Source organism: Prinia subflava, chromosome 4 (assembly GCF_021018805.1).
Source record: "Prinia subflava isolate CZ2003 ecotype Zambia chromosome 4, Cam_Psub_1.2, whole genome shotgun sequence".
In the NCBI taxonomy this organism is placed as follows: Eukaryota; Metazoa; Chordata; class Aves; order Passeriformes; family Cisticolidae; genus Prinia; species Prinia subflava.
This window is the reverse complement of record NC_086250.1, coordinates 63356211-63383198: the sequence shown is the minus strand read 5'-3', so window position 1 is coordinate 63383198 and position 26988 is coordinate 63356211. Positions and strand designations below refer to the sequence as shown.

At 38.4% G+C, this 26988-nt stretch overlaps 1 protein-coding gene and 1 long non-coding RNA gene across 2 annotated transcripts in view; one reads left to right on the top strand and one right to left on the bottom strand.

Annotated features, from left to right (window-relative positions):
• Positions 1 to 26988, bottom strand: part of LOC134550351 (uncharacterized) — a 39748-nt gene that overhangs the window by 7377 nt on the left and 5383 nt on the right. The window lies entirely within an intron of this gene.
• Positions 1504 to 26846, top strand: GNAT3 (G protein subunit alpha transducin 3). The gene is made up of 8 exons (XM_063396974.1): positions 1504 to 2302; positions 9829 to 9871; positions 13725 to 13866; positions 17259 to 17416; positions 21188 to 21316; positions 25310 to 25439; positions 25635 to 25788; positions 26477 to 26846. Exons 1-8 carry the CDS (start codon positions 2185 to 2187, stop codon positions 26665 to 26667), a joined length of 1065 nt encoding a protein of 354 aa, XP_063253044.1. The 5' UTR covers positions 1504 to 2184; the 3' UTR covers positions 26668 to 26846.

Sequence of the window (26988 nt, the reverse complement as noted above, 5' to 3'; positions counted from 1 at the left end):
AATGAGGATTAGTTTACACCCATCCTGTAAACTGAATGGTTTACCCTTACCCTCTTCCAGTTTGATACTGCAAAAATTAAATGCAAAACTCATAGTTACACTAATAAATGTGTAGATCAACTCACTAGTGAATTGGGCCTGTAATTTGGAGATGATGTTCATCTCCATGATTTGTGATATCAGCAAATGTTTAGTTCTGATAGTTTTTAGAAATGTTTACTTTCCAACCTCCCTGAAATCCATAGGAACACTGTACTTACCTACAGTTCTGACAAACAGACACCTGGCACTGATATCACACTTCCAAAGTTGCTTATTTTCATTTTTTAAGCAAATCACTTACTGCTATGGCTGTGTAAAGATCTTATGGAGGCCTATTTAAAACAAAGTAGGAATATAAGCTTAACAAAACAGAGAACTTTCTTGCATTGTAAATACATATGCAAAAATTCAGCCATTACCAAGCACTGATTGCTCATTTCAGGCAGCTCAGTGCAAGGAGACTGAAAACTGCATGGCCCCTTGTGCTGCTGACTGAATACAGCGACAAACAATATATACAGCTGTATATATATATAGCTGTATATATATATATATAGCTGTATATATACAGCTCTGTGTCCTTACTGCAGCCTGAAAATCAAACCTGAGCAGTCAGTCAGTGCTGAATGGGATGAGCAGAGCAAATCTGTCTTTTTTTCAGAGGACAGCTCTCTCCAGCACTCAGGGCTGGAATTCAGGAGTGCACTGGTGATATTCACTCTGCTCCCTCTCCTCTTCCCACCCAGCAGGAGTTTCCCCCCTGTCCCATCTGGGGTCCACACACCTCTGCTGTGGGGAAGTTGCTTTTCACTGGGGTGGGATGAGTTTGCCTCTGGCCCTTCTTCCCCTTCTATCTTCTGACCTAAAATACTTCTAATATAAATCAAAACAGACTGCATGTTTATTTTGCCCTTAAACATTATTGTCATGCTGAACCTGATGTAGTTACATCATGTGAAGTGAGAGCATTATTGACTAGTATTAGTGATAATACTAATAATAATGATAATAATTGTAGAATTGTAATATTTCATGTTTATGGTTTTTATATAACCAAAGTACTTTATAAAGTGGATAAGTACAAGTCTAGAATGAATTATAGTCCTTCACATCAATGACATTTATTTAATTTAAATCCTTAATCTGAAAAGACAGGGAAAGCAGTGTATTTTTTATCTTTTTGTTCTGACAGTAATTCTACTCTTTTTCACTGCCACACTATTACAGTAGATATATTTTCTCAATATACTGCTGACACCACATGCCAAGTAATATTTCCATCATATCACATAAAACATTTCTATAATACTATTGCACTATGAAGAAACTAAGATGGAAGTATCACATCTGTGGGGAGAATCTGACCTCTGTCCCTTCTTACATAAGAAAAGGTGTGGTGCTTTCAGCCAAAACTGATAACTAATAATGAAATAATTTTTAAAAATGGCAGACACTCTGACCTTAATCAAGGAATGTCTGCACAAAAATATTAGAGAAATATTACAAATTAATGTAAGGTGTCCTTTACTCTTCCAAGAAAATAAATGTGCTTGCCATAATATGAAAATGCAGCAAACATTCCACATGCTAGTTAATAAATCAAAAATAATAAATCAAAGATGTCTTTACCATGTAAATTCAATTTCTGTCATTTGAAAATATAGGACACATATATTTAGAGCTATGACCACTGAGAAAGACGAAAACAAAAAAAAAAGTAAATGCTGAGTTTTTTGCTTCAGGGCATGCATACTACTTCATAAGCTGAAAATTTTACTCTATAGTTATTTCCAACCCTTTTTCAAGACATTTTACACTTTTTTTTTTTTTTGGAGTGTGTGAAACAAGACCTCCCTGAACAAGAAGACAGATTTATGCATACTTTGGTTTGATCATGAATGGAGAACTTTGATTCTATGACATCACAACCTCCCTCTTTGTGTTCCTATGTAAATGCTTGAGTGCAGCATCTCCAGGTCGTATGACAGGTGGAAAAAGAACCATTTGATTTGAAGGGTGACCAGAGAGGTCAAATGGGATTGTAAAATTATCTTTAGGCACTGATGGTTGTCCTTCTGAATTGAAGCAACTGGTCTGATAAGAAGCAACTCAGCTGCATAAAGAGAATTTTAACATCTCAAGATGGGCAGCGGAGCCAGTTCAGAGAGCAAGGAGTCAGCCAGGAGATCCAGAGAACTGGAAAAGAAACTCCAGGAAGATGCAGAGAGGGAAGCCAGGACAGTCAAACTACTACTGTTGGGTAAATAGCATAAAAATTGCTCATAATGCTTTTCCATTGAGGGGTTGTTTTTCTCTGGAATTACATTTCAGTGCAGTGAATTTCTCACCTCTCACTATTTTATTTGAAGAAGACAATTCTGTAATATATGTTTAAAATGTTTTCTGGTTGTGGCCACTCATGAAGTCACAAGAAATAAGCTGGAAATGGCTATAAAACTGCATGTATTCAATTTTAAATGTTCTAAATCTCTGACTTTGAATGTGTTTGAGAAATGAGAACTTGCTGCTAGAACAAATGTTATTATACAAGCTTACACAGAACATAGCACACATCTCTTTTTTCATGGATCTATACCTGTTCATTTGCAGGGAGGTTAAGTAAGATAAGTGATTACATAAAACATCCACAGGTGTCACAAGATATTGATATTGTTTGTCTTCCAAAGTGTTTCATTCCATTTTTTTAAAGAAGCAGAAAGTGAGAGTGACTTTTTTTTGATGTATAATGGAGAGTGGAATGAAAAGTATCAGATGAATACAGATAAATATTCTGACAAACTACCATTTCTAATTGTCTCTATGATCAATTTATTAGCAGGCAGAGGCCATAATGGCAAAACACATTCTTTTTCTTGATACACTGTTATTCTTCTCTTTTTTTTTTCCCCATGGTGCTGTGCAGCTTACAAGAAATATCCAAGAGCACATTAACACCACCACTGTCTTAATATTTTGCGTCTAACAAAATTTAACCTCTTGTAAAAGTTAACAGTGGTTTCTCCCAGTGAATAGAAAAACAGTCTTTGATCATTGGAGTGTTTCTCTTTCTTGCCTTTCTTGTAACTGCCGTTCTTGCAATTGCTTTTAAAATTATATTTATTCAGACAAAACTAGACCCCTTAGGTAAAGTAAATCAACTCTGTTGTTTTATATCTTATGAAAAAGATCTATTTATACCTGTTAAAAATCAAACAATTATTATTCAAAAGTAAATAAGTGAAGAACATGCAGGTTTCTCAATAATAGGAAAGCAGCAGTTTGATTCTCTGTGTATCATCAGTATTTGGACTGTGGCTTACAAAGCCTTTCAGTCCAGTTAAGAATAGAAAGATTTTCTGTGCCTCAGTAATATGAAATATTGCTCCTAATGAGAAATGCCTAAACTGGTCAGAAAACCCCAGAACAACATTTTCATTTAAAATTCCATAAATTTAAAGTAATTTATATGTATTGTTACAAAAAGAAATTGGGACATTGAGTTAGAACCAGGATCCATCTAATTCAGCATCCTGTCTTTGACCTTATCCAACCCTATCCATGAGGAAAAAGTAAGAAATCCTTTAAGAGGAATGTATAGGATAAAAAGGAATTTTCCAGATAAAGAGGAATTTATAAGTTAAGCAGTTTTATCTTCAAGCTTTTATGCCCTTACAGTATTACTGAAGGCTGTTTTACAGCAGGACACCAAGTAAATTACTCCCCCCACTGAACATATGTATGTATTTAGCATTAAGGACTTTAGTTTTAAATGTTTCCTAATGTATATAATCAGTCTTCTTCTGACACTATTAATATCAGCCTTGAGATACTTTTAGTAAAATACTTTGAAATTCAAAACAAGCTACATTTCCAACCTGAATATATTTCAGTTTCATTAGTTACACAAGCACTCTTTTCATGAGACAAGATGATCAATTGGATCTGAAATACTTCTTTATAGATTTTTACAATATCTTCCTTTATTCACATCACATGTGATAAAAATCCAAATTTTTCACTGAGTAATGTTTTGGAAGGCTCCTTTTTCTCATGAACAACACATCAGAAAATCTTTGTAAAAAACATATTGAAGAGACCAAAAAAAAATATTCTTAAGAACTTAAATTTTCTTGTTCTTAAAAAAATGAGAGGTGAATAAACCGTTTATCTGGAACGTATTGCACCACCAGAGTGAAAGTGTCTCTGGAACATCTGGAACCAGAGATGCTGAAGCAATGTGCAGAAGGGGCACCATATCATGCCTTCTATGGCCAGATAGGAAAGGATTAAATCTACTGTGTTCAGATTTGTACCTGTTATCTTCCACACCTCTGAGGTGATATCAGAAATTATACAAATTTTAGACTTCTTAAATCAAGGGCAGCTCTGTTCAAGCCAGCCTAGTCCTACCTAGTCCTAGCTAGTTCAGTCCTACCTAGTCCTACCTAGTTCAGTCAGGCTTCATGTTGCTTTTATACTTCAGACCAGATGTCATCACCTCTTTTTGTGATAGGCAGGTTGGTAGAAAAAAATGACATGTCTATCATAAGCTTTTCAGTGTAATCACTTTTTCCTTACACTTAAAATATTAAAAAAAAAAAAAAAAAGTATATTCTAACTCTTTTCTGAGAGGATTATTTAAAATCTAGTGCAGTGTCTCTGCAGCCACCAGTAGATACCTTTACAAAAATTAGAAATTACATTGAGAAACAAAGGCACCATGTTTGTTTATATCAGGTTCCATGACCCGGGCAGACACACTGTCTGGGCTGAGGTGATTTACAGTTTATAGGGCATGCAACACAAACTGGGGGAGGAGGGAAATTCCCTCACTTTCTGACGCTCCTCACAAGCTGGCCATGAGCCAAGAGCGTGAAGTCCTCTGTGCTGGGTGCTCCCATCAGAGCCATCCCATCCCCCAACAGGTCCACAAATCTGGTCTGCACACATTTATACTTCAAGCAGATCAGGTTATTTTATGAGTCTGGAACAAACTCCAAGGTGAAAGTTTTATTTCCTTTGTATCAGGGCCGTATCTGGCCTGCCACATCACCTGTAGTTTGTATGCTTTGCAGGATGCCAGCTTTCAGTTTCCAGGTGGGCAAAGTGCAGTGCATATTCCAAATACAGCCAAAATAGCTGATGCTCGTAGTGATGTCTCACAGAAATAAGAACTTAGGTTCAGTTTAAACAATCATTAAAATTTTAACTTATTTATTTTCAAAGTATTACTCTGTGTCTAATTATGTACAGTTGTCGCTGTCAGGACAAAAGCCACCCTCAACAGAACTGGTTGAACATCCTCAATTCACTTTACTCCCTTCTGGGGCACAACTCACCCAATTTAATTTAAACATCTGTTTCAGGGGAACAGAAACTGAAACTGTTTGGTTTAGTTTTAGTAGCAAATATTTCTCTCCACTGATTATAAAAAGTCTCTGGTAGGTAATCTGAATGTATAAATTTATAGTATAGACACTTAACACCATTTAAATGAATCTGTTACTGTAGTACTGAAGCTTAGCTCCCTGTAATTAACACCTAACCCGCAAAAAGAGGCTTTGGGCACAAAGAGAGCCCAATAATCCCATTGATGGGAATATATTGATTTTATGTTTTGGAGGGTGGGGCAGTATTTAAGCACTTTATTCTCTCAAGAGGGTTAGATCTCAGAATTTTTTTCTCAAGTTTCTTTCCGTCATAAACTAAGTTTGTTGAGTCTCATAAGAGGACAAGGAAGATACAATTTCCATTCTAGTTCACAATATCCAGAGATCTGAATGGCACAGACAAAGCTCAGGCAGGGGTGTGAAACATTTTCTGATTTTATTTGAATATTATCTTTTCCTGCTTTTTGCTGATTTATGTCATTGTCAGTGGGTTTGCTGACAGGTTTTAAACAAAGTATTCAGCAGGGGGTTTTGTTTCCTTGTGTTTAATTCTGGAAAATTTTCTAAACTAAACCTTTCCTTCCACAGGGATAATAACTGTAAACAGATAAAAATTCTTTATCTGAGACACAAAAGCACCTTAATATATAAGAATCTATATAAGAACCTTCTTCAGTGTCTCAGCAGATGCTAATCTTGAAAGCTTGTACTTTCCACAACTATTCAAATAAATTCTGCTTAGAAAAACAAAAAATATCAAATCACAGTTGAGCGTCTGTGTTTTGTTTCCCTTTGAATTTGTGATATTTTCACCAGGTTTCATGACACCCACATTTTTTTCTCTGTTTCTGCTCTGCCTACATGCCCTGCTGTCCTGCAGGGAAGAGGCTGAGCCCTCCCAGAGCAGGAGGCAGGTTTGTGTCAGGCTGCTGGGGGACAGCTCCTTTGCAGCCTTGCTGCAGGACTGTTCCTCCTGAGCCCACTCTTCAGCCCCAGGATGCCAAAACATTGGCAGGCTTGGGCCGTGGTGGGATGCAGCTCTGGAATACCCAAAGCAAGAAGAGATGCGGGTTACAGCCAGCCAGAGTTCAGCACCCCACTGCAGGTGAATGTGACATGTCCTGTGGCGGGGTGAAGGTGATCTCTGGGGTGAAGTGTGGGTGTTACTGGCAGTGGGGACATCTTTCAATGCCAGAGTTTCAAGCACTGACTGAGACTTTTGTGCCAGTGTTCTCTGTGCAGTTATCCATGTCAAGGAAATAGAGACAGAAATTAAATTAAACTAGATCTTAAATATGCAAAATATAAAATATGGTGATGATTTATTATCACCATATTTTCACTATTATCACCATTATTATCATTAGTATGTGTCAGGTGGAGCTACAAATCTTCACAGCTGACAGAGTTTTTCAAAACTCTAAGTTCTTTCTGAGCTTCAGGACAAGACTGTCCTAAGTTCTTGTCTATGATTCAGAAAATCTGGGATTGAAGACGATGCCTTCAGCTCCCTGTGTAGTCACACTAGCTCTTTTCTGATGCACTTTTGCCACTGTTTCTGCAAGTAGAAATCCACTGCAGCAGGTGAAAGTTCAACCCTATCCCTGGTCTTTGACACAAGGGCCTGGCCAAAGGAGGAGGCTACATGGTTAAGGGAAGAAATGAAAAAAGCAGGTGCAAAGAAAATTATTTCTGACCCACTTTCTGGGGTGAAAATGCTGCTGCAGCTAAGATGATACTCCATGGTGAAGCCAAAGTCTGAAAGTCATCTGTTGTTTAGATAAAAGCATTATTGGATCATAAATTAAAGAGAAGCAGAGGTAGAAAAATGCATCCAAAATATATATACTATGCCCCTTACTCTATTTTAACACTGTGTTTCAGGTCTGGAAGAGAAGTTAATTTCTATATTATGTTTCCTTGCATTTTTCCATGAGGTGAATTTAGGAATTCTCAGTACAGCCTACTCTCTTCTCTACAAAAAGTGTGGTAAACAGTACCTTGCTGACAGGGTTTTACCCAATTCTTCAGAGGGTCACTGAAAGGATAATACATGATCTACAAGAAATTTGCATTTTTTCCAAGCTGTGGCAGATGGCAGCATCAGCCCATTTTGCATGGGCTTGTTTTTCTCTCGCACTTTCTACCATTCACATTATGTGTTTCAGAAAATGCTTTGACTATGGTTTGTTGTCATTGGTGATTCATTTGAGTAAATTAATTCTTGTCATTTGAATACTGTTACCTTTACAGAATGTGTTTGAAAAGTCTGTAATCAGTTTGTTCCATTTACTGAGAAGTCCTTGGTTAAAAAACCTAAGCCTCAGACTTTGGTTTTTTCAGAAGTATTTGGCATCATACCATGAGGGAAAAGGTAATCTACAAAGAGAAAAGATTAATCTTTTGGGACTTCAGTAGAGATTTTGATACTTTCCCTGGCAGGATCCCTCTGGATAAAACGTCCAGCTCAGAGCTGGATAACCGAGTCACAGTGGATGAGCAAAGGGCTCACGGGACAGGCACAAAGGTTACAGTGAAGGGGGACACCAGGCTGGGGACCTGCCACTGGTGGGGTTCCACTGGGCTCCATCCTCAGCCTGGTTCTCTTCAGCACCCTCTTAAATGACTTTGGACTTGAAGAAGGAAATTTCTCAACAAAACTGAATTTGGACAAGCTGTCAATTCCCTCCTGGGCAGAGAGGCCCTGCAGAGAGATCTCAACAAATCAGAGAGATGGGGGATCACCAACCACATGGAGTTCAACCAGGGAAGTGCTGGGTTCCACATGTGGCATAGGGCGACCCTGGATGTACGGACAGACTGGGGAATGAGAAACTGGAGAGCAGTGCTGGGGAAAGGGACCTGGGGGTCCTGGTCAGTGGGCAGCTGGACATGAGCCAGCAGTGCCCTGGCAGCCAGGAGGGCCAGCCCTGTCCTGGGGACATCAGGTACAGCATGGCCAGCCAGGAAAGGGAGCACAAATTCTGGTCATAAATAGTTTAGTTTCCTAAAACTGTGACAAATATTTGTCACCTTGAGTCCTGTGTGCAGTTTTGGCAGCACAATATTAAAAGACATTAAGTTATTGGAGAGCATTCCAAGGAGGGCCAGGAGGATGGTAGAGGGTCAGGAGGAGAATCGCTGTGAGGAGCAGCTGAGATCTGCTCAGCCTGAAGAAGAGGAGACTGAGGGGAGATCTCATTGCAGTCTTCAACACCCTCATGAGGAGAAACAGAGGGTCAAGTACTAAACACTTCAAGATCACTGGCAAGACTCAAAGAAAGAGCATGAAGTTGTGTCAGGGGAGGTTTAGTTTAGATGTTGGGAAAAGGTTCTTCACCCAGAGGGTGGTTGGGCACTGGGACAGTCTCCTCAGGGAAGTGGGTACAGCACCAAGCCTGACAGAAGTCAAATGTTTGGACAGTGCTCTCAGGCACTTAGTGTGATTCTTGGGGTGTCTTGTGGGGACCAGAATATTCAAATCCTGTCCCATGGATTCACAAAGTTAAATCCTCTCTTCAGGTGCTTTCAAAATCCACCTTTTTGGCAGCTCTTGCCAACCCTCATCACTGTCATTGACCAAAGATAACAGTCATTCGTGCTGATTCGAAATGGAGACACTTTGCATTGTGATTACTCAATTTCCATGAGATAAGAGGGCAGATTAGTTGTACATAATCTGGCCAAACCTATGCCCTAGTTCTTCTTGGCTGTGTAAGCAAATGTCTGCACCTCCTCAGCAGCTTTTGGGCTTTCCTGCAGAATCATTCCCAAGGTGGAACTGGTGCACTGCTCTGCATGTTTCCCACTTCCAGCCACAATATTTCTTGGCAAAAGACCATGTGGCAAAGGAACTGACAAAAAACCAGTGTCAGGACTTTAGCTCTTATGCTACCTTTGCATCATGGGCTAGACCACATGTAAGTCTTTACATTCTGGTTTTCCAGTTGCTTATGGAAGCTGGCTAAAGGGCATGGAGATGGCTCACTTGGCTTACAAAAGGTCACAATGCACATTTAAAAAGCAGCTACAAATCAGGTAATAAAAGGGACACTATCAGAGGCTGTACTTTGTTCATGTTTTCCTGCTCATCTGCCAAAGATGGAATCAAAATATTATCCATATTTTATTTTCTTTCTAATTAAAAATTCTGTAATTTTCTTTAATTGACTGAATATTCACTTCTTTTCAAGTGTCCCTTTCCTTTTCAGCATTAATATTTTTACGCAGACTTTGTTCTTTTTAAATCCAAATGGACATTAGGGAGGGTTTATGCTTAGTACAATGAGAAACTAAGACATTTTTACTTCTCTTCATAGATAGAAAATTCTGTGTTCCAGAGATTTATTTTTAACATTTGCTTCTTATTCATCTATCAATCATATCTTCTCAACAGGTGCTGGAGAGTCAGGAAAGAGCACTATTGTAAAGCAAATGAAGTAAGTATCTGAATATGCATATCAGCTGTTGAATTTGGTATTTGTAGTATAAGCCGTCTAGCTAAAGTCTTATTACAATGTTTATGCTTTTTTGAATAAAATGCAAAGAAACATCATTCAAATCAAGTTTCCATTCAAACACACCATGAGGAAAATCTCCAAGTGTCTGAGACACACGGGTGGGTTGGTAGTCAAATCTGAATGACCAAACCATGCCCTGGGAGCCATCCTGGAGACAGCCCCACTCTGTCTCTATAGGAGCCCTCAGTTAATTCACTTTACCCCCAGATCTTTTGTTGCAAACTAGTAACATCCACAGCATTCTACAGCAAGTAATTCCACAGTTTAATTACATTTGGTGTGAACCATCTCTCCTATTCATTTAATTTGATTTCACTGTATTTCAAGAGCAAATATCAAAATACACATATTGTAGCACTGAACAGAGAGGGGTTTCTTCCTGGGTTTTTTGGGGGGTTGGAGCTATTTTGGTGGAGGGTTTTTTGTTTCATTTCCCCCAAATGTTTTGTTGGGTTTCTTTGGTTGTTTGGGGGTTTTGTTGTTGTTGTTGGGGTTTTTTTGTTTGTTTGTGTGTTTGGGCTTTTTTGTTTTGTTTGTTTGTTTTTGTGGGGTTGGTTGGTTGGTTTGTTTGTTTTGTTTTGTTTGTTTTTTGTTTTGGGTTTTTTTTCCCCCAAATTGGCCTCTAGAGATCATTCTTGGCCTCCAGAGCTCCTGTTGAGGTTTAAAAGGTCCCCCACAGGCCATTTAGCCACCAGCCTGCACAGTGAGCAGCTGCTCCCTATGATACCATGGGTAGGGACTGATATAAGAACTGCTTTTAGTAAGAAAATTATCAACACAAAAAGTTTTCATACAATAATCTATCTGGAAAAAAAAAACAAACCAGGTTTTGCATTTCATATGCAGAAATTCCTGTTCGAATTTGGACTGACTATCTGGTTACAGAGATATTGTGAGTGCATCATAAATCCACTGCAAGAATACTTGTAGCTGTTTGTTCAAAGTGCACAAAGTGCCTCACAGGTTGAAGTCAGGAACTTCACTTCATTTGGCTTCAGAGGAAGGTCAAATCTCTCTACCTTTACAATTCAGTTTGACAGTATTTTCATATATAGTAAAACAGGTTACAACTAAATTCATACATTTTTTTCTTTTAAGGGTAGCCAAAATGCTAATTATATATCTGGTTTAAAGTAATAATTCACGAAAGTTCAAGGGACCATACCTACAGTGATGGCAAATGTCCTCCTTTACTGTGCAACCTGATAAAACATTGCTGTGTGCCTAGTCTTATTTTCATAGGGAGGTCCAGGTTTGATTCCTAAACCTGTCGAAATACAGAAACAAATTACACAGGGATTGCAGCTGTTTAGATTTGATCCCAATTTGTGAGCACCAATCTCTTCCTGTGTAAAAATCAAGCAACCTGTTTATGAAATAAATAATACTATTCTGAACTTAAGTTCCCCTACTTATTTACTATCTTCACCAATGTGTTTTAAAGAGTGAAGTAAAAAATATTATGTCATAGGAACAAATTTCTACTATTTAAGCAACTAATTTTGTAATAAAGCAAACTCAGAATTATCCACCAAATACTTTGCTAAACCTTTTTTTTTTTTCCAGTTAAATAGTAGATAAATGTATTTCTGGTTTGAGTTCCATTCAGGAGACCCTCCCTATTCAGCAAACCATTGAGGTGTATTGTGCTCAAATCTTCCCCAAGCAGGAGCAGATTAAGATGTTCCTCTGAACTGAACACTCTAAGAAGGCTGATATACAAATTGATCACAAATATGAATTATTTTATGGGAAAACTGTTCACAAAAATTGTGGGTTTTCATATAAAATGTCATCTTTCTGTTACAACCAAGGACTTTTTTTAAGTGATTTTTTTTTCAGTTAAAACCCCCAATATTGGTTAAATTCTTTCAGTGAAACATAAACTTTTCTAAAGAACACTGCTAGGTCTTTACAAAAGAAATAATTTTGCTGAAAATATGGAGTATTTTCATTTCATAGTAATGAAAGTTATTAGTCATAAAATTGCTACGTAGTAATTACATAGTAATTTTATGACTAATAACATAATTTTCTAATTAATAAATCCCTTTTTTCAGTCCTAATCAAAATTATATCCATCCACTAAGCTTTAAAAAATATCTTCTGATACTCAAAATGTAGATACGATGCAAGGCCCTTGCAGCATAAAAAGATGAGGATGGTTATGAGAGCCACTAAAGGGAAAAAAATCTATGGAGCTCTGTTCTTTTAACTGCACCATTTCCAATGTGAGATTCATCTTTTTTAAAACCAAGTTGTGTATCTCTGTGCTGTGCTCTTATTTATCAGTATGAAGCTTCCAGAAATATTTCAGTGAATGAAAAGCAGGAAGCAAAATATTTGGTAGCTCATCACGCCTGTTGAGACTGAATCAAAGCCACCCATCTGATGAGAAGCCCTGCTTTTGTGAATAAAAGCCTCAGAAGACTGCAGCCATAAAATGGGGGGGCTCTCTGCTCCATGAGCTCCTCTTTTTTCTTTCTCCCAAGTTCAATAGGAAGCCTTTGAATCTTGCAGAATCCATTTGAATTCGTAATGAAAACAGCATTAAAAAAAAAAAAAAAAAAAAAAAAAAAAAAAAAAAAAAAAAAAAGCCAACAAAACCAAAGCTTCAAAAGAGAGTTCATAGAGCTGCCTGATCTAGAAGTGATTGGGAAAACATTTTAAAGAGCCTTTTTTTTTCCCTACCAGTGTTTTTCCTACAGGCAAAGGAATGCAACTTTTGACTTTTCTGGCATCCATAAATCAGAGAGATGTGAAGATTTGTCAGTTCTCATCTGAGTTTTGTGTGTGTCTATGTGAGTGAATTATTTTCTGACAGGGCTGATTTGCCCACTTAGGTAGCTCTCTCCAGAGCCTATCTCAGGCAAGATGGAGCAAAACAGCAAACCACAAAGCCCAGAAATTCTGTTTTTAATAGCCTTCATCTCTGACCAGTTGGGGTGAGGAAGAATGGAGCCTTGGTTCCACCAGCCAGTTTGGTGTCTGTTCATCAAGAGCACACCAGGCCAGAGTGGTTGAAGATTTCATCCTTTTTCACAGCTCATGGAAAAAGATGTCTCTAAGACATGATATAATCTGCACACTGATTTGGAGAACTTTAACCACATGCCATTCTCCAGTCAAGGAGGGTTATGAAATTCTAATTCCTCTGTCAGAATTAGATTACTGACATTGATTACTAAGACTCTTTACCCTCTGGAGTAAAATGCATGTCTCCAAAGCCTGGAGATAATTCCTTGCTATAACTAGAAACTGAAGCTGATGCACTAAGAAATAATAGGTTTTTTCTTGTTTTCTTGGTAAGTGCCTCCCATTGTTGAAATATTTTTTCTCAATAACTTTTCTGTCTAGGTAAGATTCTGGATAAAAATGACTGAACAAACAAAACCAGCCCATGATACTACTGTGGTTTCCAATAGTACAACCTCTGGGATCTAAGTACAGAAATGCATCTTGCCCAATATCTCCAGGGATGGGCCTGGCTCCTGTTCTAGACTCATACCTTGTTTTAGATTAATCTGCAAGGGGAAAACCAGCATCTATTCACTCAGACTGGGTGCAGACAATCAACCTCACATGGCCAGAAACTGCTGCTTTCCTGTTCTAGCACAACAGGCAGATTAAACATTGAAAAATGCTTTTCCAAGGGCCAAATGGATTCAGTTCTTTCTCACATTGACCACAAAAGCACCTGATCTAATTTTCATTACCTTATTTTTGTTTTTAATGTATCCCATAAGCCTTTTGTTGTTTTTCCTTTTACCAGGATCATCCATAAAGATGGCTACACCTACGAGGAACGCCTGGAGTTCAGACCTATCATTTACAGTAACGCAGTGCAGTCTATCCTGGCTATTGTGAAAGCAATGACTAAATTAGGAATCAGTTATGAAAACCCTGCTAGAATTGTGAGTATGACACCCTTAGGCATTGGAACGCTTTTTTTTTTTTTTTGTAAGATAATAGTAGAGGCTAGTAGAACAAAGAGGATCTGGTATTTTCTTTATGACAGTGGAAACTGAGTGCCATTTGTGTTAAATAAGACAAAAAGTCCTTATTTTTGTTTTCTCAAAATTGATGTCTGAAGTCTAACCTTTGCATAAACTCCTATTTTGATTGCTGCAAAAGAAATGTTCGAGTTGCAAAGACATTAAAAAAAAAAAACAGAAAAAGAAAAATAAAACCAAGAAGAAAAAAAAAAAAGCAGAACCTTTTCTTAGCTGCTTAGTCATTTATTTATTGCTGTTGGGAAATGTAAAAATTATATTCATTTTACGACCAAGCCTTGGGGTTCAGCCATGTAAGGAAAGGTCATGTAGACATGTTGGGAGCATTTCAGTCTGTCATTGCTCCTGGAGCAGGGATCTCCCTGTTGTGTGGGTGCTGTGGCACCATAGGGGAGTGCAGTCCAACATTCCTGACACAGTCAACATTCCTCTGCACAGGCACAAGGAAGCAAAGGCACAGGAAGAAGAGCTGTTATCTTCTGTCGATCACACAGAATTTTCAAGGACAGAAATAAAGGAAAAAACTTTTCTTTTCCATGCAATGATTTAGTCTGTTAGCCTGTAATTCAGATCTTGCTGAGAATTTCTCAAATGCCTGTCAGAATATCAGTTGATTCCAGTTTTGGCAAATTCTGCCTAATCCCTAGAGGTTTATCTTGGAGAGAATAACAACTGCTTATCTGAAAGAGCTTTACTTGTTCCAGAAGTCTACATTTCATTATAACGACATGTGGTACTTTGACCTAAAAAATGATAAACAAAATCTTCAGAGGTTACTAAAGCTCATACTGGCATTTGGCAAAACAGAAATGAAATATTTTCCACCAATGCAAGGCAGTCACACAAATGCAACAAGGCCCAAAAGCAGCACAGCAGGGCAATGTGAATGTGCTGTACTGCACAAGGAGCCATCAACCACCCTGCATGGCCCACGTTGTGGCTGCAGCTGGACCTTGCAGCTCTGGCCACAGGTCCTGCCTGGTTCAGCACAGATATCCCCCACATGGTGCAGGCTCTGCCACCTGCTACTGAGATATATTCTCCCTGTGCCCCAATATTTCAGTCTCTTTTCTCAACCCAACAAATTTTCTGAGATATCTGTACAGGCTCACTCTGTGCCAGTTTCATAGACACCTTTTCCAAGGGGCTTCACAGCACAGAGAACTTGTTAAATAGCCCAGTCCATTTCATAGCATTATATACAACCACATGCAGAAAACTCTGCTTTTGTAAGTCTATCATTTATAGCACAGTCAGCTCACTCTTGCTGGCCTTGCAGAATAGACCTCTAGGAACACAGCTGAATACAGCTCTATAGAATGCTTGCAGTGCAGTCTTCTCTTCCCCCAGAATGACAGAAGAGCAACCTGGATGTGACTTTTAGAGAAAATAGAAATTTTAGTCATATTTATTTTAATTGCCACTAAGCATTGCCTTTTCTTCCAGAAATCTCCAAAAACTTAGCTTACATTTCCCATAAAAATCATAAGCCATGGGTAAGCTCAAGTTGTTTTGATATAAGCTTTGATTTCAGCTGGACTTTGTTCTTGCTGGATGTTTAGGTCCAGATTTAGCTGCTCAAAGTCATCTAGTTCAAGGACTGGGATAATCTTAGTCCCAAAAGCAATGTGCTTATCCATGTTCCAGGTCTGCCTGCAAATGCATCTTACTGATAGGGAAAAGGCCTCAGCATTTAATTTAAAGAACATCTGTTCTGGAAAGTGAGGTATTTTTTCTTTAAAACATCCTTCTTGTCTATTTTTATTATAAAAATCATCTGAAGTCTTTTTAAATGCCAGAGAGAAACAAAAAAATTGTACAAATCAGGTTTGTGATAAATTCAATCTGCTGCTATCTTCCTTTATTATGTAAGCACCAAAATCCACACTTGCCCCCTTTTGCATAATAATCAATGAACATTTACCCTCAACCCAGAGATTCTGAGCTCAAGGCTTCTCCCTGTTGACCACTCAGCCTACAACTGCAGCCTGGTAGGTGGATAGCTGCAATCACTCCGTGATATGTCATATCTTGAAGCAGAGAACATTCCAACTCTTATCTTGCAGCTGAACAAGTGGGGCACACACAAGAGAGCGTGACTGGCTTCTGCTGATCCCAGCACTGCAGGAGGGGATGGGGGTGGAGATGGAGCTGCTGCTGTTTGATGTAGAAGGACAATTATCCTGCTGTCTTCCTCCCTCCATCCAGTGAAGGCAAATTTCTAGCGGTTATTTCCCCCGTTTTTAGATTTTTTTTCCTCCATGCCTACTCAATTTCTCTTTTTTTTTCTCCATGCCTACTCAATTTCTCTTTCAGAAAAAAAATGCAGTATTTAATATTTGATCTGTCTCTGACTTATAAAGTTTCCATAAACTGCAGCTCCTCTTGAGTAATAGGGATATAACACATTCCTAAAATAAATTTGTTAAAAATTTTAGTGAAGATGCTTCCTGGTTTTGAATAAAACAGGATCCCTGCCAAAACAGTGTCTGTCAGAATCCATTTATACTTTTGCAACTATTGACTGCAAGTCACTTGAGTTATCTACTTCTATGACGAAGAAGGAATTATGTTTTATAATTATCCCTTGCTGAAGCAGTGCATCAAATGACTATTTTAATCATGTTCTTTATTTGCAGTAAATTCCTAAGCTGTTAACTAGTGAAAAGATGAAATAGATTATTTAAAATATTTTTTATTTTACTATGAAAGGAAAAAATTACAGAGTAATATATTTAAAATATTTGGGATTTTATTCTGTATAGGTTTTTTCTGCCCCATATATGAGAAATGCATTCAGTAGTTATATTAACTTTGTCACATTTCTTATTTGGGTTTAAAGCTAGATTTTTTTTTTCTTATAAATACATTCAAAAACACCTTTAGATACAGATATCTGCATTGATATAGTTATTATACATTTTAACTTTAAATGTTATTTTAAATTTAATTTTTGATCTTTATTACTCTCCCTGAATATAAAAGCCTTCCATCCAAGTTGGACTATTTGTGAATGCTTATGGCCAGAGGAGACTGAGCCCTCATATGAACAAAACAAAACAATAAAAAGATGAAAACTCTGTGTATCACAATTTCAGCCTAACCTTGGCACTACCTGAAGGGAAGTGAGCTTGTAAAAGGATGTTTACATGCACAAGCCAGTACAGCAACCTGGCAAAAAAACAGAGAAAATGAAAAGTTTTGCCCTTGCAACTCCTTAAAACCAAGCACCTCTTCAAGGAGGTGAAGGGGCACGGCGCGCTTGCACAATATTTACTGAGATTTCTCTTTAGGAAGACGAAAGGAAGCTGTGTGCCATGGCAACGACCCTGGAGGACGGCAGGCTGTCTCCCGAGCTGGTGGAGCTGGTGAAGCGGCTGTGGCAGGACGGCGGGACCCGCGCCTGCTTCGCCAGGGCGGCCGAGTACCAGCTCAGCGACTCGGCGGCGTAGTAGGTGCCACCAGCTGCCAACAGCTGGGTACTGCTGCACAACCCTGCCCCAGGCAGAACAGCCTGTGAGGGTCAGGGATCACTGCCCTGGAAAAATCAGGGGGTCACTGAGGTTCATAGTATGTCAGAAATTGGAGGAAACATGTGAGAACAGGGTTTTGGAAACAATTTGTTTCTGTGAGCTTGTTTCAATGGTTTAAAGGAAAAAAAAAGGTGTATTCTCCCTCTTAGTATTTCTAAGATGGACAAAATGGGGGAAAGGTGGCTTGAAACAGCTTGGGGTTTCCTAGAGTGACTTTGTGTATCTTGCAGGATGCTAAATATAAGCCAGGAGGAAACTATACAAACGTTCCATCAAACTGACTTGGCTGCAGGGACAGGCGTTCCCTGGGCCATGATCACCCCAGCTGGACCAGGGGTGCTGCAGCTCCAGCCTGACAGCCCCAGTGCCCCTTCCCAGCCCTGCCAGGTGCCAGGCACACGAGCAGGGTCCTGACTGGGGCTGCTCGACCCCAACCCCGCCAAGGATCACGGTGCAGCTGGGTGGATAAACATCCCTCACCTCAGGTGTGCTCAGGGACTTCTGACTTTTCAGGAGTCCCTGGCTCGGCTGCCTCTGCAGCTGTTCCTGCTGGCTCCAGCCCTGCTCAGCTGCCTTCTCAGCTCATACAGGCCATGAAGGGAGCTGTCGCTGGGGCAGGGTCTTTCGAGAGTGCTCAAGTCTGACTCCAGGATTTGTTCCTGAGGTCCATCCTCAGACTCTGAGGTTTCCCCTCTCCTGGAGCTCCTCCTACAGGCTGAGAGCACCTGCAGGGTGAAGCCTTCCCAGGTGTTGGGTGTCCCTTCTGCAAGGCAGGAAAAGAAACGCATCGCTTTCTTCTCTCCAAATAATCTTGGACTTTAGGAGGCAACCTAAAGACATCCATAGTCCATTAATTGTAGATACAGTGCAGGGAACATGCAGACAAAATATTGAAAATTCTTCAGCTCTTTATATCTTCCAAACAAGAATGAAGATCTTTTGCAAGAGTCCTAAACAAAGAAAATATTGCCTGTGTTGATTTATGCCTGCTTTGACAGTATTTTATAGCAGTGCTGTAGTTTTATGAAATGGTACAGAGCCATTTTTTTCTAATGTACCCCTTCTGAGAGGTTCCACTTCAATTCCCACTAAAAGCCCATAACAAGTAGTCATAATAAGTAAAAGGAAAACCACCTCTTAACTTAAAAAAATAAAAATAAATTAAAAAAAAATGTTTACCAGTTAACACTCTTTTGTGTAGACTCTGCCTGGCAAATTAGGTTTTGTTGTCTACCAAGATGACAGAAGAACCTAAATCAATTCCCTCTCAGTGTTATTGTTTGTGTCCTGTTTTAACTTGCAATAGGCTTCAGTATTTAAGGAGGTTAATATAGATTGTGTCTGTATTTATTAGGTATTTCTAGACTTACATTAAAAACAACTACAGTGATGTGTTTTTCATCTGCTTGAACATTTCTGCTAATTTCCTGAAAATCCTGCTTCTCTGTCTTCATCCTTTGGTACCTGATGCTTCTAAAATTCTAGCCTTTGGCTCTCAACCATTAAAATCACCTTAATATTTTCCCTTGCTGCTGGGCTTCTAATGACCAGTTCAAAGTCAGCTACAGTCAATCAACCACCTAATGCTGCAGTTCAATTTCTCTTAAATCCCAAACCCTGTTTCTCAGTGCCTGTGAATCAGCTCCTACAAAGAATATTGATTAACACTGTGTAAACTCTGACTTTCTGAGGTTATCTTCGCTGACATTTTTCATTATTAATTCATGCTAATGAAGTTGGATCACTGCTTTCCCTTTATGTGTTTTAATTGAAAAAACATTATATCTTCTGAATGATAGAAACATCTCCTCTTTATCAAATTTGTCTGGAATTTTTCCCTTAGAACTGGAACTAATTCTGTTTTAAAATGGAATAATGGGTATGGAAGGGCAAGATTGGGATTATAAATTGTGACTTTACATGTCATTATACAGCTGTCAGGAGTCCATGGTACATCTTGCTAGCTCCACGGTTTTCCTCTCAGGGCAGGAGTCCTGTCACCTCATCCAAGCCAAGGAAAGATCAGCATTTAGTGACCTATCAATTTTCATTTCCTCCCTTCCCAGTGAAGAAATGCTCTGCAGTCTCCCCTTGGAGCTACCTAAGGCTCTGGGAAGAGCCTGAAATTGCCTCCTGGCCCTTTAACTAGATAATTGACTTGGTCTAATGTTTTATGCAATTACAACTGGCTGTGTTGAATTGAATTTAGGCATTTGTGGCTAAGAACTATTAGAACTTCATTTCATATTCAAGTGTTTATTTTAGTGCTTACATGCTTTATCAATAACAAAACATCCTGCTTTACACAAAGGTGAGCTGAGTTTGCCTCAGGCCCTACTCACAGAAATAGAGCTATATTACCTTTTTTTTTTTTCCCCAATAGATTGTTTCCTCACCTCAGATACTGGAAAAACATTGAATTACTTAGATAAGTTCAAAAGCTATTGCAGACCTGATACAGTTTATTCAGCTTAAAATAAGAAAATCCCACTTCCAAACGCTACGTGGAAATACTCAAATGAAAGACTCTAGCTTTTTTAAATTTTATTTTATTTTATTTTATTCTTCTGTTTTTTATTTTTTTTTTTACTTACAGATCTATTAATCTGTGATCTGTGAGGGTTTTTTGGAAGATCTTGGTTAAACTGAGCAGCAGAACTTCCTGCTGCTTAGTGTAGAGAGGAAAAAAGAAGGCATGGAGCCTAATAGACATCAGAGGCACAGTGTTTTATTTGTTAGAGACATGAGGCTATGAATAAGAAAGGGCCAACTGGACACTGAATATGCTTCAGTTATTGTGAGGTTTCTTGCTTTTGGCTTTGGTCCTTATCTGAATATTAGTAATTAAAATGCAGGAAGTTACTCAGTCATCACCTTTTCTTTTCCTTATGTCAACTTTTAACCCCTCTACACAGATTCTCAGACCAGCCAGTAGAATTCAGAGGCTCTGCCCAGCCATTTAAAGAAAGCTGTCTGCTCCTAGAAGAGACAGAAGTGTTGGACAAAAACCATTCTTCCAAGATCTGGTCTGAGTTCTCTTATAATGCAGATTTTACTTCTGTATACCAGAAGTAAAAACAGATAATTTACAGTTTTTCAAGGGCTCATCATAATACTAACCCAGGGGATCCTCAGCTACATTGAAGTTTTGGTTTTGACTAAAAATATATTTTTTGAAATCATCGTGTACCTTCTTGTTGTAAATTGAGAGACCTACAGGGAAAACAGCCCTTAAAAGTGAATTCCTCCAAAGTATTATGCCTTGCCTTTCACTTAGGAAGGAAAATACTGTTGCAACCAGTGTGACAGGCTGAGGTGATTCCTTATGACTCTGCTTCTGCAGGATGCTTGTGGTTCTTCCCCTGAAGTAGTAATTCTCTCTTTCTGAGAGAAAAGAGCCCCTTTGCTGACAAGGTGCTTTTCAAGCATCCCTAAGGAAAATAAGGATTTTCCTTAGCTACAATTCTCAGAAAGATGTCTATTATGTGCAACTGAACTACACTTCTATGTACAAGAAAAAAGAAAAAAAGAAAGGCTCTGAATTGTGGAACTCAGTTGTATAAAAACCAATAGTATTGTATTTAAGAGTGTAATTTACATAACATATTTAAAAGTGGCTCAGTGTGAAGTGACGGGGTAATGGACAGTTCACTTTTTGAATTCACCAACACCTTTCTTACTCTCTCTAGTTACCTCAACGATTTGGACAGGCTGGCAATGCCAGACTATGTCCCTACAGAGCAAGATGTGCTGCACTCCCGGGTGCAGACAACGGGGATCATAGAGACTCAGTTTTCTTTCAAGGATTTAGACTTCAGGTATGAAAGCCATATTTTACAGTCTTCCTTGGGTTTATCTTTTTATAAATTTTCTTTCATAGGTATTGACTTATTATAACACAGATGCTATCATTGTGACATCATTGAATCCAGTCTTATTTAACATTTTTACAGAGTGAAAATGCAAGATATTTTATTATCAGTACTCCAATTCTGAGCATAAAATGGACCATTATAAGCAGGCCACAGAATACGGGGTTCTAAAAGGACATTTTTTCATATGTAAATGTCTAAAAAGCTTTAGTCATACTCTGCCATTTGAATAATTGTGACATTTATGAAATTTGCGTACCTAAATGTCCTTAAGAACATGCAAAAAACATTTGATGTCTACCAATTTGCCTGCACTCCCAACATTTTACTCTTCTTTTGAGAATGGAAATAAATGCTTTTAGAACTGGAATGCACTACAGTTGGCAAAAAAAAAAATTCTCTCCCATGGGAAATTTCCGCATTATCAAGCATCTCTTCATGCTCATTTAAGATGAAAAACAAAATGTTCAGAAAAAAATTTTGAAAATAATGCCTCTGAGAAATTTGACTGAATTCTTTTACACTTTCAGATATTCAAGATCTAGATATGCTTGGTGAACCAATTAAAAACATCTAATTGCACATGAAAATGGATTTGAATGAATTATTATAATTTCAGAGTTCTATAATGCTTTTCTCTGTGGACTGAAATCCATTTAATTCTTAATTTAAAGGCTGGGACGTATATTGAGGAATGCAGTCTAGACAAGAAACTGCTTGTAGAGACAGACAGATTTATAAAACATGAGGATTATAACTTTTACATTTTTCATTTGGCTTCTTTCTTCCTCTTCATATGCCAATTAAGCATTCCCCAAACCATCTATGCTACCACACAGACGCTTTAAAACAACAGAGACTGCACATACAAAATGAGATCCTGAAGTAGATGTCTTACAAATAACTTATTATCATCTATCAATATTCTGGTCACTCATGAAAATTCATGAGATGCCAACAAATGCTACAGTGCAATGTCACAGACATCATCTGCTTCTTCTCTGATTAACATTTTTCCAGACAGCTTTGTACACTGGAAATTTGAATGCCTTCAGTTACAATCATAGTTCATGTAAGAAATAAATTTAGGGTGGAGAAAGAAACCACCAGAGGGGAATTGTTGTGGACATGAGTGCTATGAGTCCTGATATGAGAATATCAGCATTAGTGTTTGGGTCTAGCTGAAATGAAGCACAACTGAGACTTCAGGAACCTGAGTGGCTGCAAAAAGAAGGAAAGCTCTTAATGCCACCACAAACACAAACCCCATCCTCTCTGGGTGAGTTTTTTACCATCTCTGCTGTGCATCACAGTAGTGTTACATGAGTAAATTCATTAGTGGCTTCAGGCAGTTAAGTAATATTAGGTAAAATCACCACAAAGGACTCTGAAGGGCTTGAGCTGCTAAAGTGGTGCAGAACAATTATAAATTCATGTTAACAAGCCAGGTACTGCTACTTAGCATTGCCATGGCAATGCAAAACAGCTGGAGGGTGCTGATGTCTCTGCACCAAGTTTGATAAGTACCATAGAAACATCAATAAAGAGAGGAACACACATTCAGAGTGAGTTTTGCCTGATGTTCTCACGGGGCTTCAGGTCACAAGCTGTACATGGATACACAAAACCCATGAACAGATGCCTCATTTACTAAACACTTGTCCCTCTACTGAACTGAATGAGACAGAAAACATTTTGTGTCTGTGCAGTAAAAGTCTAAATCCCAGTACTGCTCCAGGGAACTGAATTACAGTTGCACAGAAAACATCTATTTTTATTTGCTCCTTGCTTAGTGGTTACTCTGCTGGTTTAGTGCAATTTAGCTTCTGTGTGCTCTTCAATTTATTTCACTAATGCTGACTTAGGGCTCAGAACATATTTAAATGTTTTTCAAAGGAGGTCTGATCTTCATAGGTCCTCTTCTAGTGTCCTCTCTGTTGGTGTGCTAGGAAGAGTTTGACTGAAATCAGGCAAGCTTTATTTTAATCTTCAGGCCTCTATATGTGTACCACTGAATGATTACATAGCTAATTCTGTATCTGCAGCTAAGTTTTTCAAGAGAAGTTCTGGGAAAATATAGAGATTTCTAGAATAACTTTGCCTATCTTGGTAAAATAAGATCCCCTCATTTTCTGCCACTTATGGAGGGACTTTGGTTTTACATGTGCATGTGTTAAGTTCTGGACTGAGAAGAGAGAAGCAAACTAAGGTTAGGACAACAGAAACTGCCCATAAGCATTACCTCTGTCCCTGGGCTTGTCCTTTTTAACTGACTTCTCATGAATATTCTAAGAGCCAAATGCTAAAACCTCACAGGAAGTGAATACTGATTCACATGATTATGTAAACTGAAACAAAACTCTCCTGAAAATTACATTTTGAAGCTTTTTAATTTTTTTTTCCTGCCATAACCCTGATTTCAGAGTTATACACCACAAATCAAGAAAGGGATGTAATTATAGGTGACTTTTGAGTACTAACCAGAGACAAAAGTCAAGATACTTTATTTATGATGACCTCACTCTTCAGTACACCTTCTGAAGTCAGTGAAGATCTGCTTGGAAGAATGACATTACTATTATCAAAATCTTGCTCCACAACAATTTCCTGATTTTCAAAATAATGCACTTTTATAGACACCCAATTAAAAAAAAGATGAAACGTACCAGAAAAAAAAAATCATTACTCCTCAGCTGCAGAAACAGTTCATTATAAGCATCGGGAAGAGTTTCATTTTTTTACAAGGAGGAAAAAATATAAAAAATAACCTCTTTTAACATCAACTGCACTGCTGATGGTGAAAGAAACAAAGGATTAAAGTACTGCAAAAAACAATGTTTCAGTAACAAATTATTCTTGCTGTATTTACTACTGACATGATTGTTTCTTACTGAATCCCATTATATTCGTTGCTATAAGAATTGAGTTGTGTTTAATTTTCAGATACTGCAGGATCCAGAGATCTAATGCATATTCTTGAAGGAAGGGGTAATCCAAAAGGGGATTAGGTTTTACAATATTAAGTTCAACAGCAGGCAGCACAGGGAAAAGTCATCATGCACACTAGGAAAGAGAAAACCTAAGGGCAGGAAAAATTTGATTTTTTTTATGTTTTCCCTGCTTTCATTTTCTTTCAGAAAAATAGTGAAAAGAAAGCCCTAGACTGAATAACTGCAAATGTGAGTGGGAGTTTTGGAAGCTGGGGCTAAGGGCCCTAGCTAGGTCCCAGCTGTTGTGCCCAGCTGGCTTTGGATCCCATGGGGAATCCTTATAAAGCTCATATGACACCTCCCAAAGGTAGCAGCAATTCCTGGCAAAGATGTAAGGAAATGATTGCAGAGAAGGACAGCCCTACAATTCCTGCTGTACAAAGGGAGGGATTCCTGCTCTCCAGGAATTGCTACTGAAGAGCAGCTAATGAGATGGACAAGGAAGAGACCCCCCAAAGGTGTGATGCAGGTTATTTAGTGAGCTCAGGGATCACTGCAGGGCAGTGAGCAGATGGCAGCACCTTTTCATGCACAGCCAGGGTCAGTGTGTGACTGGCCCTCTGTCTTATGGTCAATGTGTCAGTTCACTGCAAGCAAAACCATGAAGTAGCAAATGACTCTGAATTTGAGAGTCTTCTACTGATCTCAGAACTCTGCCCTAAATAAATCCTTGCAGGCCTGCAAGTCTTAGTGCTGCACTGAGCCCCACTTCCTCAACACAAAGTACTAATCCTAAAGGCCGGTATTTAAGGCTTTCCATTTCATTTCATACCCACTACAAAGCCATGAGTAACAACACACAGCACTCCTTGACTGCTGTGGGAGAAACAGATCAATACTTGGAAAAGCTGGATATTTGTCATTCACCTCCATTTGAACTCTGTGCATTAAAAGCATGACTGCATCCTTTTTAGTGCTTTACATTGTACATGTTATTTTTTCTGCAAAGGATGTTTGATGTGGGTGGACAACGATCAGAGAGAAAAAAGTGGATTCACTGCTTTGAAGGAGTTACTTGCATCATATTCTGTGCTGCACTCAGTGCCTATGACATGGTTCTGGTGGAAGATAAAGAAGTGGTGAGTCAGAACAGGCAAACAGCCCTTTCAGCTTCTAAGTTTTAGTGTACTCTCTGCTGGTACATTCCCATTCTCTGATAACCATTTAAAGGCTATTACACTGTATTCGTTCTTTCCAGTAAAGAGCATTGCAGTAAAAATGACATATGGACAGGAGATTTGTCAGTCTCATGTTTATCTTTTGCACCTCAACAGAACAGAATGCATGAAAGCCTTCATCTGTTCAACAGCATCTGCAACCATAAGTGCTTTGCAGCCACTTCCATTGTGCTGTTCCTGAACAAAAAAGACCTCTTTCAAGAGAAAATAACAAAAGTTCACCTGAATATCTGCTTTCCTGAGTATAATGGTAAGTTTGGAGTGTTCAGGAGAAGACTCATTCAGATGATGAGTGTGGGCCATGCATTAGAGACTGAGACTTTGACTCATGTGACCTATAGATAAGTCTTTAAATATCAAGACTCTTATTGAAGCATCTTCTCATGAAAGAATGAGACATACACAGCCATAATTCAACCATCTCAACTACTCACCATGTTTATCCTTAGGTGGGTTCATTTCTCTCCCTGGAGATGCTTTTTTCTGTCCACTGGTGGCAGAGGAAGCTGAGCAATCTGAAAGTTTCAGATGGCTGAAGGGTGCTGTGATGGACTCAGCCAATATTTCAAGTCAGTGTCTTATCACTCACACACACCACAACTGAATCCAAGATTTTTGTCCCTATTTTAAGAATTCATTCCATAAGGGAAGTCTGTCTCTTTTTGTATGTCACAGTAGTGTCTACTGGAAATTAAAAAAAAAACAAAAAAAAACCAGATGTTCCCAGCTGATGCAAGAGAATATATAAGGCTGTGTCAGAAATTGCCAGAGAAAAACCAGTTCAGATACAAAATTTTCATACCTAATGTATGAAGTTAATTCAAATAGAAAGCAAAGGAAAAAAAAGATAGAGAACATTATTTCTTGTCCCTTTGCAGTTATAAGGACATGCCAGTCAAAATGTGTCTTCTTTTGTTTTTTACTTTTCTTTCCACTAGGACAAAATACATTTGAAGATGCTGCAAATTACATCAAGAAACAATTTCTAGACTTAAACTTAAGGAAACAGGATAAAGAGATATATTGTCACTTGACCTGTGCTACAGACACCCAGAATGTCAAATTTGTTTTTGATGCAGTCACAGACATAATAATCAAAGAAAATCTGAAAGACTGTGGGCTTTTCTAACCATTCATTCCATTGTTTAGAGCTTCAGTCCATTTTCCTCTCTTCCTCTGATGTGTTGACTGAAATAAAAATATCCTCTAGGTAAGAAAAAATATCAATTAGGCACCTATTAGAGTTAGTGGAAGCATTGGGTACAGCCTAAACGTTGCAGAGCAACACAGACCTCCCAGATATCATAAGAAGATTAATTTTTTTTCCTGTTCTACAAAGATGACAGCTGCTGATAAATCCTACTGGAATCAAAGTCAGTTCCTATTTAAATCAGTATAATAGAAATATAGAGTCATAGAATTCTTTGGTTTGGAAGGGACCTTCAAGATC

Bases quoted from the DNA above. Each gene is read 5' to 3' on its own strand.
- GNAT3 (XM_063396974.1), top strand. From the start codon at position 2,185: ATGGGCAGCGGAGCCAGTTCAGAGAGCAAGGAGTCAGCCAGGAGATCC. The intron at 17,417-21,187 runs GTAGGTGCCACC...TACTCTCTCTAG, and splicing joins CTCAGCGACTCGGCGGCGTA to TTACCTCAACGATTTGGACA. The intron at 25,789-26,476 runs GTAAGTTTGGAG...TCTTTCCACTAG, and splicing joins CTGCTTTCCTGAGTATAATG to GACAAAATACATTTGAAGAT.